The following is a 16,557-nucleotide window of genomic DNA, read 5'->3' on the forward strand; positions in this document are numbered from 1 at the left end:
TGGGACAGAAAGACAGACGGGTATGTTATATTGTTGTTTTTTACTTTCCTTTTATTACAGGAGAACAAGGGCTTCGGTGGAATAGGCGTTTGGTGAGTACAACTGTGTTTGTTATTTTTAAGTAAAAAAGTAAAACTGTGTTTTGTTTTAGCTCTAATAAAAGACTTTATTCTGGCTGTGTCTTCGTGGTGGGTCTGCCCAAGTCCAGGGGCAGCACGGTTATCTGGGTTGTCACCGATCATTTCTCCAAAATGGTTACCTGTTGTGAACTCTTAATCCAACTTTTGAGGCAAGGCTCCCTCTGGTGGATACTGCTGGTAATGGAGCTGGTCAACATGATGTTAACTCAACAGCTGCAGAAGATAATTGGAGGAGTGGGGGTAGTGACTGGGACTACATAAGTGAGCAGACTTCTCTCAGTGGCTGCCAGTGATACTCCTTTCTTTGCTTATTGAGGATTTCTGTCTCCTGCCTGATCCTGCATTTTTCAGCTAAGTGTCATTTGCTAAACCCTTTGCATCTGATTTTGCCTTGCTGTCAGGGGTCAGCTTGCTCCCCTAGGGGCTGCTGGCATCTGCACTGTATTTTTGTATCTTGTGCTTGTTTGCTCAGTCCCCTGCTGTACTAGCCTGTTGCTAGCCGCCAGTTCACAGAGTGCTGATATAGTGGGGGCGAGGTTTGTGCAAACCTCAGTATTTTTGTACATCAGTTGTGTTGGAATTGTTAGGGTTTTTGCGTGATTGAAGACAGTGCCTTTTCTGTCCTGTCCTATTATGTGGGCCCCATCATTTGCTCAGTATATTTTCTGTCTGTTCGTGCTTTATCTTGTCTCATCGACAATATATGTTTGGAAGCTGTCTATTCCTTTGGGGATCTGCTCCGGGGCAGTTTAGAGTTCACCTTTCTGTCTTTAGGCTTAGTTAGTCCTCCGGCTGTGACTAAGCGTCTAGGGCACCGTAGGAACGCTCCACGGCTCCTGCTAGTTGTGTTAAGGGGTCTGCAGAAGGAAAGAATTGCAAAAAAAAAGTGTCAGAATTTTTTATATATTTTTTCCTCCTTTTTCTCTGGGGCCGTAGGAGGATTTTTTTTTCCTTAATGGAGACTAAGCAATTGTCCAATCGTGTTGAGCAGCTCGCTGCTGAAGTGCGGAGAATTTCTGCTTATCTCACCCAATCAACTGTTGTAGAACAAAAGATCCCTACTCCTCATGTGTTTTCTGGGGATCGGTCTAAATTTCTGAACTTTAAGAATAATTGTAAACTATTTCTTGCTTTGAAGCCTAACTCCTCGGGGATCTCGGTGCAGCAGGTTAAAATTGTAATTTCCCTGCTGCGCGGCGATCCCCAGGACTGAGTCTTTTCTCTGACACCTGGAGACCCTATTCTGGCTAATGTAGATGCGTTTTTTCAAGTCCTGGGGTTATTGTATGATGAGCCTAATGCTATTGATCAAGCTGAGAAAACCTTATTGGCATTAAAACAGGGTCAAGATGCTGCTGAGTTATATTGTCAAAAATTCCGAAAGTGGGCGGTCCTTACTAAATGGGATGATGATGCCCTAGCAGCTCTCTTTCGGAAAGGTCTGGCAGAATCCGTAAAGGATGTTATGGTGGGATTCCCTGTCCTTTCTGGTCTTGACGACTCTATGTCGGTGGCCATTCAAGTTGATCGACGTTTATGAGAACGTAAAACTACGCGAGAGGCGTTGCCGCCGTTCGAATAAACCTCTGAACCCATGCAATGTGATAGGGTTTTGTCTAGGGCGCAACGTCAAGAGTTTAGAAGGCGTAATAAGTTATGCTTCTTTTGTGGAGATGCTTCTCATGCTATTTCAGCCTGCCCTAAACGAGAGAAAAGTTTTGCTCACTCATTTACGATGGGCAGTGTGCAGCCTAAGTTCCTTTAGGCTGTTACCTTGATCTGCTCCTTGTCCACATTTTCCACTAAGGCATTTGTGGATTCAGGAGCAGCTTTGAATCTGATAGATTTTGACTTCGCTAAGCGTTGTGGTTTTCCTATGGTACCCCTGCAGACCCCTATTCCTTTGAGGGGTATTGATGCTACCCCTGTGCGGAGAATAAACCCCAGTTTTGGACCTAGGTGATTATGCGGGTCGCCCTGGACCACCAAGAGAATTGTAAATTTTTGGTGTTGCACAATTTACATGATATTATTGTACTAGGTTTTCCATGGTTGCAGACCATAATCCTGTGTTGGATTGGAAATCTGTGTCTGTGGTGAGTTGGGGTTGTCAATGTGCTCTTGGTGACACTCCCGTTTTCTCCACCTCTCCCCAGTCTCAGGATGTTCCTGACTATTTGGCTGATTTTTCTGATGTATTCAGTGAGAGTAAGTCTGCGTCTTTGCCTTATGATTGCGCAATTGAGTTGATGTCCGGGTGTAAATTTCCCAAAGGTCGGCTTTTCAACTTATCGGTACCTGAACATGATGCTATGCGATCTTATATCAAGGAGTCATTAGAGAAGGGTAATATACAGTTGTGGCCAAAAGTATTGACACCCCTGCAATTCTGTCAGATAATAATCAGCTTCTTCCTGAAAATGATTGCAATCACAAATTCTTTGGTATTATTATCTTCATTTAATTTGTCTTAAATTAAAAAACACAAAAGAGAATGAAGCAAAAAGCAAAACATTGATCATTTCACACAAAACTCCAAAAATGGGCCAGACAAAAGTATTGGCACCCTCAGCCTAATACTTGGTTGCACAACCTTTAGCCAAAATAACTGCGACCAACCGCTTCCGGTAACCATCAATGAGTTTCTTACAATGCTCTGCTGGAATTTTAGACCATTCTTCTTTGGCAAACTGCTCCAGGTCCCTGATATTTGAAGGGTGCCTTCTCCAAACTGCCATTTTTAGATCTCTCCACAGGTGTTCTATGTGATTCAAGTCAGGTCTGGACTCATTGCTGGCCACCTTAGAAGTCTCCAGTGCTTTCTCTCAAACCATTTTCTAGTGCTTTTTGAAGTGTGTTTTGGGTCATTGTCCTGCTGGAAGACCCATGACCTCTGAGGGAGACCCAGCTTTCTCACACTGGGCCCTACATTATGCTGCAAAATTTGTTGGTAGTCTTCAGACTTCATAATGCCATGCACACGGTAAAGCAGTCCAGTGCCAGAGGCAGCAAAGCAACCCCAAAACATCAGGGAACCTCCGCCATGTTTGACTGTAGGGACCGTGTTCTTTTCTTTGAATGCCTCTTTTTTTCTCCTGTAAACTATGTTGATGCCTTTGCCCAAAAAGCTCTACATTTGTCTCATCTGACCAGAGAACATTCTTCCAAAACGTTTTAGGCTTTTTCAGGTAAGTTTTGGCAAACTCCAGCCTGGCTTTTTTTATGTCTCGGGATAAGAAGTGGGGTCTTCCTGAGTCTCCTACCATACAGTCCCTTTTCATTCAGATGCCGACGGATAGTACGGGTTGACACTGTTGTACCCTCGGACTGCAGGGCAGCTTGAACTTGTTTGGATGTTAGTCGAGGTTCTTTATCCAACATCCGCATAATCTTGCGTTGAAATCTCTTGTCAATTTTTCTTTTCCGTCCACATCTAGGGAGGTTAGCCACAGTGCCATGGGCTTTAAACTTCTTGATGACACTGCGCACGGTAGACACAGGAACATTCAGGTCTTTGGAGATGGACTTGTAGCCTTGAGATTGCTAGTGCTTCCTCACAATTTGGTTTCTCAAGTCCTCCGACAGTTCTTTGGTCTTCTTTCTTTTCTCCATGCTCAATGTGGTACACACAAGGACACAAGACAGAGGTTGAGTCAACTTTAATCCATGTCAACTGGCTGCAAGTGTGATTTAGTTATTGCCAACACCTGTTAAGTGCCACAGGTAAGTTACAGGTGCTGTTAATTACACAAATTAGAGAAGCATCACATGATTTTTTGAACAGTGCCAATACTTTTGTCCACCCTCTTTTTTATGTTTGGTGTGGAATTATATCCAATTTGGCTTTAGGACAATTCTTTTTGTGTTTTTTCATTTAAGACAAATTAAAGGGAATCTGTCACCCCTTTTTAGAGATATCATATAATGATATCATTCAATTGTGTGTCACATAAGGATTCTCTTAGTACTTTTGCTTCCCCCTGACCCCGCACCTTTCATGCATAAATACCTTTTTCATATCGGTTCAGATGTATGTAAACTGCCGCTGTCCGGTCTGCTGGGCGGGGCTTATTCACCTGCTCCCCCCTCCCTGTCTTGCTCTACTCTTTCTGATTTATTTTCCAGGGTCAAAAGTGCTTGTTGGTTTACCAAACTTGACCTTAGGAGGGCATATAATCTTATTCGCACCAAGCACGGGGATGAATGGAAGACGGCTTTTAATACTCCAGATTGACATTTTGAGTACCTGGTGATGCCTTTTGGGCTCACTAATGCCCCTTCCGTCTTCCAGTCTTTTATGAACGATATTTTCCAGGATTTTGTGGATAAGTTTTTGATCATTTATCTGGATGATATTTTGATTTTTTCCAGTGATTGGGATTCTCATGTGGAACATGTTCAGACTGTGTTCCGGATCTTGAGAGAAAATACTCTGTATGTTAAGAGATCGAAATGTCTCTTTGGTGTACAGAGGATTTCGTTTTTGGGATTCATTTTGTCCTCGTCTGCTATTGAAATGGACCCGGACAAGGTACAGGCCATCTATGATTGGGTTCAGCCCACTTCTCTGAAGGCTCTTCAGAAGTTTTTGGGTTTTTCTAATTTCTATCGTAAATTTATAAGTAATTTTTCTGGTATTGTTAAACCACTGACGGATTTGACCAAAAGAGGCGCTGATGTGGTGAATTGGCCTCCAGAGGCAGTCTCGGCATTTCAGGAGCTTAAGCGGAGATTCACTTCTGCTCCGGTTCTGCGGCATCCTGATGTTTCACTCCAATTTCAGGTGGAGGTAGATGCTTCTGAGATTGGTGCAGGAGCCGTTTTGTCTCAAAGGGATCCGGTAACCTCTAAGATGAATACCTGTGCCTTCTTTTCTCGAAAATTTTCCCCATCTGAACGTAACTATGACGTGGGGAATTGGTAGTTGTTGGCCATGAAGTGGGCATTTGAAGAGTGGAGACATTGGTTGGAGGGAGCTAGACATCAAGTTGTGGTCCTTACCGACCACAAGAATTTGATTTATCTTGAATCAGCCAAGCGCTTGAATCCTAGACAAGCTAGGTGGGCCTTGTTTTTCATGCATTTTAATTTTGTGGTCACCTTTCTTCCTGGCACTAAGAATATTAAGGTGGATGCCCTTTCTAGGAGTTTCTTTGCGGATTCTCTTGGTGTGACCAAGCCTACTACCATTCTAGGTGAGGGTGTGGTTCTTTCCGCCATTTCACCCGATTTGAGACTTGCCCTGGAGGAAATTCAGGAGGACAAACCTGAACGATGCCCTGTGGAGAAATTGTATGTCCCTGACCAGTGGAGGAAAAGAGTGATGGCTGAAATTCATTTCTCCGCACTGGCTGGTCATCCGGGTATTTTTGGTACCAGAGATTTGGTGAGTCGGTCTTTTTGGTGGCCTGCCTTATCTCGTGATGTCAGGAATTTTGTGCAGTCCTGTGGAACTTGTTCCAGGTCCAAGTCCTGTTCTCGTTCTAGTGGTTTGTTGATGCCCCTGCCGGTGCCCAGCAGGCCATGGACCCATATTTCAATGGATTTTATTTCTGATCTCCCTGTCTCTCAGAGAATGACTTATTTGGGTGATTTGTGATAGATTTTCCAAGATGCTCCATCTTGTACCACTCCCGAAGTTGCCATCTTCTTCTGAGTTGGTGCCCCTGTTTTTACAACAGGTGGTTCGTTTTCCTGAGAACATTGTGTCAGACAGAGGAGTCCAGTTTGTATCCAGATTTTGGAGGGCCTTTTGCTCTAAACTGAGAATTCAGTTATCTTTCTCCTCTGCATTTCATCCTCCGACCAATGGACAAACTGAGAGAACAAACCAGACTTTGGAATCCTATTTGAGATGTTTCATATCTGCTGATCAGGATGACTGGGTCTCATTTCTGCCATTGGCCGAATTCGCTCTAAACAATAGAGCTAGTTCCGCCACTTTGATGTCTCAGTTTTTCTGTAATTTTGGTTATCATCTTCGATTTTCTTCGGGGCAGGTGGAGGCTTCTGCTTGCCCAAGTGTGGATTCTGTGGTGGACAGAATGCAGCAGATTTGGGACCAAGTAGTGGACAAGTTGTCCCACTCTCAGGAAAAGGCCCAACGGTTTTCCAACCGGCATAGGACCTTTGGTCCCCGGTTCAAAGTAGGTGATATGGTTTGGTTGTCCTCAAAAAATATTCCGATGAAGGTTGCGTCTCCAAAATTCAAGCCAAGGTTCATTGGACCTTATAAGATTTTGGAAATCCTTAACCCCGTTTCTTTCCGTTTGGCGCTTCGAGGTACGTTCAAGATTCATAATGTTATTCACAAATCATTGTTGAAAAGGTTTGTGGAGCCAGTAGTTCCTGTGGCGGCGCCCCTTGACCCTGTATTGGTTGAGGGTAATTTGGAGTATGAGGTAGAGAAAATATTGGACACTCATCTGGCTAGACGGAGACTCCAGTACTTGGTCAAGTGGAAAGGTTATGGCCAGGAGGATAATTCTTGGGTCTCTGCTTCCGATATTCATGCCGAGTGATTGGTTCGTGCTTTTCACCGGGCCCATCCTGATAGGCCTGGTGGTGTGGATGAGGGTTCGGTGACCCCTCCTCAAGGAGGGGTACTGTTGTGAACTCTCTTAATCCAACTTTTGAGGCAAGGCTCCTTCTGGTGGATACTGCTGGTAGTGGAGCTGGGCAACATGATGTTAACCCGACAGCTGCAGAAGATAATTGGAGGAGTGGGGGTAGTGACTGAGACTACATAAGGGAGCTGTCTTCTCTCAGTTGCTGCCGGTGATACTCCTTTCTTTGCTTATTGAGGATTTCTGTTTCCTGCCTGATCCTGCATTTTTCTGCTAAGTGTAATTTGCTAAACCCTTTGTATCTGATTTTGCCTTGCTGTCAGGGGTCAGCTTGCTCCCCTAGGGGCTGCTGGCTCCTGCCCTGTATTTTTGTATCTTGTGTTTGTTTGCTCAGTCCCCTGCTGTATTAGCCTGTTGCTAGCCGTCAGTTCACACCTGAGTGCTGATATAGTGGGGGCGAGGTTTGTGCAAACCTCAGTATTTTTGTACATCAGTCGTGTTGGAATTGTTAGGGTTTTTGCGTGATTGAAGACAGTGCCTTTTCTGTCCTGTCCTATCTAGTCAGTGTGGGCCCCATCATTTGCTCAGTCTATTTTCTGTCTGTGTTTGGAGGCTGTCTATTCCTTTGGGGATCTGCTCCGGGGCAGTTTAGCTTTCACCTTTCTGTCTTTAGGCTTAGTTAGTCCTCCGGCTGTGATGAAGCATCTAGGGCACTGTAGGAACGCTCCACGGCTCCTGCTAGTTGTGTTGTTAAGATCAGGGGTCTGCAATCCGCTGAGCAACCAACCTCTCTGGTGTTCTGGTGGCATAGTCTATTACGCTCTCCTCCTCGGTGACCCATTCATAACAGTTACCTTCTGCACAGGCCTGGCAGCGCTATTTATTAAGCATATCTTTCGCCTACATGGTTTGCCGGACAAGGTAGTCAGTGACCGGGGTCCCCAGTTTGCATCTCGGTTCTGGAGAGAACTCTGTAGTCTGCTCAGCATTTTGCTGAATCTCTCCTTGGCCTATCATCCCGAAACAAACGGGTTGGTAGAGAGGGCCAACCAGACCCTGGTCACATACCTACGACACTTTGTCTCAGCAAGGCAGGATGACTGGGCATCCCTGCTACCATGGGCGGAGTTTGCGTTGAACAATGCTGTGGCCGATTCCACCGGTCAGACTCCATTCCTCCTCAATTATGGCCAGCATCCTCGCTTCCCTGCTCCCATGCCCGTGTCTTCCACCGATTCTAGGGTGGCAGACTGGGCGGTGGAGGCACATGACATTTGGGTCCATACTCAGGACCGCACTCAGGATGCCATCCGGGCCTCCAATGAGTGGATGAGGGTCTCCGTCGACGCATACCGACGCCCCGCTCCGACCTTCTCCCCTGGCGACTTAGTGTGGCTCTCTGCCCATAACATCAGGCTGCAGGTCGAGTCCACTAAGTTCGCACCTCGCTACATTGGTCCTTTCAAGGTCCTTAAACAGGTCAACTCTGTAGTCTACCGGCTGGCCCTTCCCCCATGCCTGGGTATCACTGATACCTTCCACGTTTCCCTCCTTAAGCCCGTTCACATGTCCCGGTTCGAGTCATCTGCCGGGACATCAAGCTTGTCCTCGGACGAGTTTGAGATGAACGCCTTTGTGGGCTGCAAGGTGGTACGTAGAAAAAAAGAATTGTCTGGTGGAATGGAGGGGTCATGTCCCAGAGGATCGGACCTGGGAGCCAGTGGAGAACATCTGCGGTCCACTACTCATTGCGGCCTTTCAGCATAGTGAGGCTCAGGGGGAGGGGGCAATGTTAGGCGTCAGGTTCCTGCCTCTGCACAGGAGTGAACTCAAGCCTTTCCTTCTGCGGTCTCCCATTCCTCTCCAGCCGGAGAGGAGGCTGCTCAGCAGAGACGTCGGTCCCAGCGCCTTGCCCAGGCTAATGCTAGGCGTTTGTTTGCTCCTCCTGGCTCTGCTATTATATCAAGCGTGAGTCAGCAGCAAGCAGATGCTCCTGGGAATAAGTACTGCTTTTCCCCTACTGAGCATGCCCGTGGGACGACCTCTCATTGGAGATCGGAGGTCACATGCACAGGTCCCGTTCCTGCTCGGATTGGTCCACTGGGAAGGTCCCGGAAGGACGTCGCTATAAAAGAGTCGCATGGCCGCTCGGCCATGCGTTAGTATAGACGGTTATTATTACTTGTATGTGTAATGATGGATGCATGAAACTGGTGAATGACTCATTATGAAACCACTCCCTTTGATACGCATGTTGTAGGGTTATCTTAGTTTGAGTCAGCGCCTTGTAGTGGCTAAGCCTAGCGCCACAGTGCTTCCCAGTCACAGCACCTCTCTCTGTGCCATATTGTGCCATCCAGCACAAGGCACCTAGTGGCTACCTTCACCAGCGCAGCGCCATGCGCAGGTCTAGCGCTTTCCTCCTTAGTCTGGGTGGTTAGTGGCTTTCACCAGAGCGGTGCAGTGCACACTAGTACGTCATTACTGTTTGTCTCTTGCTGGCTCTGCTGCAGTGGCGCCGAGCGCTAGTGGACTAGAGGGACTCTAACCCCGTGTCCTTGGGGCAGAGTCCTGTGTCTGTATACTAGCACTCATCCGGCCGAGCCCTGTGAGCTTAACAGGTTTCGGCATTTACATTGTGCGGCACCGCGGTTCTGTGAATCAACAGAACTCGCTCCTGTACACACCGGGTGACGCTAACCAGCGTGTGTTCATTTATTATTTTCCATATAACCTCTGCCATTACCGAGCAGCAGTTCTACATCTCTGCACGGTGGACCCCAGGCTGCGAACGCACCTCATTATCATCTTTATTATTTGGTGCGTTCCGCCAGCCTAACACATATAGGAGGCTTCTTTTGTTCTGGCACCTCAGGGACTCTGCTAATGTGACATGGAACCCTCAAACCATTCCAGCAAAATCTGAACTCCAATATGGCGCCTCTTCACTTCTGATCTTTGCATTGTGCTTAAAACATAGCATTCCCCTACATATGGGGTATCAGCATACTCAAGAGAAATTGCACAACAACTTTTGTGGTCCAATTTCTCCTGTTACCCTTGGTAAAATATAAAATTGGGGGGCGAAAAGATTATTTTTGTGGAAAAAATATGATTTTTTACTTTCACGACTCCACGTTATAAACTTCCGTGAAGCATTTGGGGGTTCAAAGTGCTCACCACACATCTAGATAAGTTCCTTGGTGTTCTAGATTCCAAAATGGGGTTACTGAAACCCCCCCCCCCCCCGGGTGAGTATAATAAAACTTATTTTTCTTTTCTTTCAGATCAGATCGGGAGCTTATCTACAACATTATAGAATGCCGTAGATAAGCCCTGAAAGGCAGTGGCCGTATCTCATACAGACCAAAACCGCTGACAGGTTCCCTTTAAGTATTTTGTGTGACATATCTCTGTGATTTAAGGGCATGAAAATTCAAAGTTGGAAAATTGCGAAATTTTCAAAATTTTTGCCAAATTTCCGTTTTTTCACAAATAAATACAAGTCATATCAAATAAATTTTACCACTATCATGAAGTACAATATGTCACGGTAAAACAATCTCAGAATCACTGGGATCCATTGAAGCGTTCCAGAGTTATTACCTCATAAAGGGACAGTGGTCAGAATTTTAAAAATTGGCCCGGTCATTAACATGAAAAACCACCCTTGGGGTAAAGGTGTTAATATATAACATTTCCCACACATCTTTTTTACATCAGTACAATTTTTGAAACGTAATTTTTTTTTCTGTTGGGAAGCTATAAGGGTTAAAAGTTGGCCAGCGATTTCTCATTTTTACAACAAAACTTGCAAAACCATTTTTTATGGATACATTTGAAGTCACTTTGAGGGGTCTACATGGCAGAAAACACCCAAAAGTGACACTATTCTAAAAACTACACCCCTCAAGGTACTCAAATCTACATTCAAGAAGTTTATTAACCCTTCAGGTGCTTCACAGGTTTTTTTGGAAGGTGGAAAAAAAAATTACTTTTCTTTCACAAAAATTTTTCTTTAGACCTATTTTTTACTTTTGCAAGGGTAACAGGAGAAAATGAACCATAAAATTTGTTGTGCAATCTCACCTGAGCATGTCAATACCCCATATGTGAGGGAAAGCTACTGTTTCTGCACATGGTAGGGCTCGGAAGGAAAGGAGAGCCATTTCACTTTTTGAATGTAAAATTTGCTGGCATAATTAGCAGATGCTGTATCATATTTGGAGAGCCCCTAATGTGCCTAAACAGTGGAAACCCCCCCACAAGTGACACCATTTTGGAAACTAGACCCCTTAGGGAACTTATCTAGATTTGTATTGAGCACTTTGAACCCACAGGTGCTTCACAGACATTTATAACGTTAAGCCGTGAAAATAAAAAAAATTTTTTAAAAAAATCACATTTTTCCCAGATAAATATTTTATAGCTCCAAATTTTGCATTTTCATAAGGGAATAAGAAATTGCCCTATAGAATCTGTTGTGCAATTTCTCCTGAGTACGTAGATAAGAAACACAAAAAGCACAACGCTTTTTTTTGAATATTTAAAAATTGCAAATTTTTATTGAAACAGATATATAAATAAAAACCACAAGAGTTATAAAAAAGTATAAAACAGATTTGGAGGGGAAAGACAAGCACAGGAAAAAGAGGGGTGGGTATGGCTATAAGTAAAGGGCATGTAATAGATGTTGAGGTAAGCAGGGTGTAATTACAAAATAGTGCACCGTATAATTGCATGAAATGCAAGTGCAAATGATTCTAAATAAAAAATATGACAGCAGCAAGTATACATAAAAAATAAATAAGTAGAAAATTCATTAACCATCAAGGTGTGATATAAATGCTCGGTCCATAGGAAAAACCTGTGCACCACTAAATTTAGTGGTAAGACAGTGATAATGAATAAATCATATACCGTATATTGGCTAGGTGTAAGTGATGCACGGTCACAGTAAGGACAGAGCAGATATAAGCAGATAACCAATGTATAGAAAAACAGTATTCAAAATACCAGTGTATTCTTCATCATAATTTCCAGTAATGCCAGAAGCCAGGGACCCACCACACCAGTGCGAAGATACGCAATATGTGGAGGAAAACCACTGTGTGGGCACACGGCAGAGCTTGGAAGGGAAGGAGCGCCATTTGACTTTTTGTATGTAAAATTTGCTGGAATAATTGGTGGATGCCATGTCACGTTTGGAGTGCCCCTGATGTGCCTAAACATTGGAAACCCCCCAAAAGTGACACCATTATGGAAACTAGACGCCTTTGGGAACTTATCTAGATGTGTATTGAACACCTTTAACCCCTAGATGCTTCACAGAGGTTTATAACATTAACCCGTGAAAATAAAAAAATTTAAAAAATCACATTTCTCGCAAATATCTTTTTTAGCTCCAAATTTTGTATTTTCACAGGGTAACTGGATAAAATGGACCCCAAAATTTGTTGTGCGAATTATCCTGAGTTTGCCAATAGCCAATATGTCATTGAAAACTACTTTTAAGACACAGAAGGGAAGTCGCGCCATATTACAGTGCAGATTTTGCTGCACTTGTTTGAGGCTGCCATGTAACATTGACAGAGCCCCTGAGGTGCCAACACAGCAGAATACCCCAAAAGTGATCCCATTTTAAAACCTATAAATTATTCATCTAGGGGTGCAGTGATTATATTTACACCACAGGTGTGTCAGACTTTTATACCATTGAGCAGTGAAGATAAAATTATTAAGATTTTAACCACCAAGATTGTGTATTAGCCCCAAGTTTTACATTTTCATACTGAGAAATGAGTAAAAATGGCAACAAAATTTGTCCCACAACTTCTACTGATTGTGGCAATACCCCATATGTGGCTGTATAGTACTACTTAGCCATACGGAGAGACTCAGGAGGGACGGAGTGCTATTTGCCTTCTGGAATGCAGATTTTCCTAGGAAAGTTTGCGGATTCCTTACAAAGAGCCCCTAAGTGCTAGAAAAGCATTATCCCCCCTCAAGTGACCCCATTTTGGAAATGATAACCCTTTGGGAATTTATCTACAGATGTGACGATTTTGACTCCATGGGTGTTTTCCAGAAACAAGCAGTAGTGGATGCTGCTGAGTGAAAACTGCTAACTGCCGTTGTAGTGACCAGTACATTATGCCCAGCTCATGCTTCTGGAGACACGCACATGTAAATTAGGAAGGCTCTAATCACTACAGAATTGCCAAACATGTGGGTACTAAATGTGGTTTAGGCACACTAGGGCTCAGAAGGGAGGGAGGCATTTGGATTTGGGAGCAGAGAATTTTCTGAATTTCTTTTGGAATCATTTAGCTTTTTCAGAAACTCTGTGCAACCAATAACGTGGAAGCCCCTATATTTCCATTAATAGATGAAGGACCTGAACCAGGGCTTGCTTTTTTGTGGATTGAGTTGAAGCTTTTTTTGGGAACATTTCACATAACATTTATGATCACATTTATACAACGTCGTACACTGAGCACTTACATCGGGGTTTCCATCTAAATCACCGAGTGACGTGACAGATGAATCCCCTGATAGATAAATTCACTATAATGAGGCAACAGAGTTACTCTGGACTTCGTCTGGCCTCTGTTCAGTGGTGTCCTTTTCAGAATTGAACAAAACTGTGGCCGACGGCACTTTTATGCAATCCTAAAAGGACAGACACCACCGGATCACAGGTCAGACGACGTCCACAGTGCCTCCACCTGCCTCACTATAGGTAATTTTCCGCCTGAAGTTCTGTCTGAATTACATATTTCAGAGATTTACACAGAAACCCCAGTGCAAGCCCTCAGCATAGTGTGCAGGATAAATGTACGCCAAGCCTTACTGCGATCTTTGGGAGGCAGAATGAAAAAATCAACAGCAGGTGAAGAATTGGTGTTTTTTATTTTTTTACGCCGTTCCTTGTGAGGTATAAGTGATTAGGCAACTTTATTCTTTGGATCAGTGTGATTACAGTGATACCAGATTTATATTGGCTTATTATGTTTGGCTGCTGTTACACACTAAAAGTCGCTTTTTATTGCAAAAATAGTTTTGCATCACCATATTTTAAGAGCTATAATTTTTCCATATTTTGGCCCACAGAGTCATGTGAGGACAAGTTGATGTTTTTATTGGTACAATTTTCAGACACATTACATTTTTTAATCACTTTCTATTTAGATTTTTGTGAGGCAGAATGAACAAAAACCAGCAATTCAGAATTTTTTTACATGAAAAAGTGTAATGCAGGGACATACACTGGGGAAACAAAATAATAACTACTGTACAAACAAGGATGAATCTGCAAAGACACACAATAGAAAATGAGCTGGACAGTCCTGTAGGAATACACTTCTCTAGACCTGGACACAGTATGGAAGATCTAAAAGTCCTAATATTGAAAGGTCAATTTAATAGTGACAGAGAAATAAAAATCTGGGAGTTCAAACTCATAAATATGTTTCAATCTTTAACAATAGGACTCAATTTGACACCTGGATTCATGACTCATTACATGGACACAGTTCACACCTCCACAAGAAGGTCTTCAGATGTCTAATAGAACAATTCCACCTCATCTGCATGTATAACAAAAACCTTAATTTGATTTCCTTGGCCTAATTCTAGAAAGCATCACCTCATGTCCTTGTGTAATTCCTATTTAAATGTTGCCATCTTTTCTCAGTAATTCACTTGTAATTTAGCCTGATGAAGGGGCCTTCTGAGCCCTGAAAGCTTGCAAATGTAATTTCTCTGGTTAGCCAATAAAGGTATTACTCCTTGAATACTTCTCTCATTTTTTGGGACATAAGTATTTACATCGATTTTTCTGACTAACACAGTACCACAATATTATTTTGTGTTGTACAAGACAAAATAGCCAAAACAAATAAAGCACTAAAGGAATTGTGCATTTTGGCTACTGTCTCATTGTAAATAATGGCCATGTTACTAACCTCAAGCTCACAAGAATCGAATAACTGCTGTGCGTCTTCACATAAACCTGCAGAAACATCAAATCCATCCTTCAGTGAGAAAATGTGCATGTCAGGCAGGGGGTAAGGTCTAAGTAGAGGTATACAGTACATACTTTAACCCACTTAGTGATGGAGCCAATCTTGACATGAAAAAAGTTGTTCCCTTTCAATTACATTTCTCCCTTAGCTGTAGTTTTCTTTAAAAAATGAACTGTTCCCTACTCAACTTCCCTGGGTCCAATCGCGAGCCTCCAAGACTGTTCTGAGTGTCTGGCATTGACTCAGGCGCTGACATCCTGTCAACAGCGCAGCTGCAAATTAAGGCTCTAACAGGGCATTCTTTTGTAGACAAAAGGAATGCTTCAACATATCATATCATAATGATTCAGAGATTGATTTATTTTGTGATGCATTATACTTAATGTTAGTGGTAAATTTAGTTGATAGATTCTCCGTTTTTTAATAAAAAAAAATGTGAAATTTGACACATTTTGAATCATTTGCAATTTTCAAAATATTTACACCCTTAAACCATAGAGACATAGCAAACAAAATAGTTAAATAAAACTTACCAAGTCTATGAGATGTCAGCATCATTTTCAAACGTCTGTTTATTTTGCAAAGAGGTTTGAAATTTAGCTGCAATTTTTCATTTTTTTCAAGGAAACTTACAAATCAAATTTTTTTAGGACCTATTACATTTTGAAGTAACTGAGGGCTTATATTGGAAAAACCCCTAAATGGATACCATTTTAATAACTACATCCATCAAATTATCATAAATTGCTAACAGGACATTTTTAACCCTTCAGTTACTCATAGAAATTAATGCAACGTAAAATGAAAAAGTATTCCCAGTAAAATATTGCCCTAGCCCCAAATCTCTCATTTTCAAAAGGTGTAATAGGAATAATGGCACCCTATAATTTATTATGTACATTCTCCTGAATGTGGTCACACCCATACATGGTTGAAAACTAATGTTTGGGCACACGGCATGGCTTAGAAAGGAGTGAGCGCTATATGACTTATGTAGAATAAATTTAGCTGGATTGATTGCGGGAACCATGTTGCATTTGAAGAGCCCCCTGGGTACCAAAACAGTAGAAACCCACCACAAGTGACCCAATTTTGTAAAGTAAACCATTCCTGGAATTTATCTAGGGGTGAGGTGAGAATATTTAACCCACAGGTGCTTCACAGAATTTTACAAGATTAAGCCGTGAAAATGAAACATGCATTCTCTTTCTTATAAAATGCTACATAAACCTCATTTTTTAAATTTTAACATGGGGAAATAATAGAAAACAGATCCCACAATTTGTTATGCAATTCCTAGCAGTAATACCCCAAATGTGGTTATAAATTGCTGTTTGGGCACACAGCAGTGCTCTGAAGAAAAGGAGTGCTATCTGGCTTTTGGAACACACATAGTGCGTCATTAGCAGAGTCCCATAGGTGCTAGAACAGAAAAAAAACTCACAATGTGGCATGTGGATTCTGGAGTACAGAATTCACTGGATTTTATATAAAGGAAGAAAAAAAGATGAGCCATGTCACTTTTAAAGAGCCTTTGTGCTACCAGTAAAGTGAAAAAACCCCATTCTTCCATTAACACGTGATGGACATGAGTGGGGGCTTGTTTTTTTTTTCCAGATGAGCTGAAATATTGATCGGGTACCATTTTGGGGTAATGCAAACAGGTGTAGCCCAGCTCACAGTGTTTGAGGCTTTCAATGATTCTCAGTGAAAAATGCAACTGCTCCCCCTTGTGGCCAAAGTTTGCATAACAAATAGACGATTTCCCAGCCAAAAACTATTACTCCATATTGTAAAAATTGTCACTCACGATAAATTCAAGCA

The 16,557-nt window shown here is 42.7% G+C and overlaps 1 protein-coding gene across 1 annotated transcript in view; it reads right to left on the reverse strand.

The window, feature by feature from the left end:
- Positions 1–16,557, reverse strand: part of LOC141097057 (uncharacterized) — a 154,953-nt gene that overhangs the window by 27,204 nt on the left and 111,192 nt on the right. Inside the window, exon 7 of the mRNA XM_073584014.1 lies at positions 14,674–14,720. Within this exon, the coding sequence (XP_073440115.1) occupies positions 14,674–14,720 (47 nt within the window). The remainder of the gene's footprint in view (positions 1–14,673; positions 14,721–16,557) is intronic.

The sequence above is a fragment of the Dendrobates tinctorius genome, unplaced genomic scaffold (assembly GCF_039654945.1).
Source record: "Dendrobates tinctorius isolate UK_male_01 unplaced genomic scaffold, ASM3965494v1 ptg000083l, whole genome shotgun sequence".
Classification (NCBI taxonomy): domain Eukaryota; kingdom Metazoa; phylum Chordata; class Amphibia; order Anura; family Dendrobatidae; genus Dendrobates; species Dendrobates tinctorius.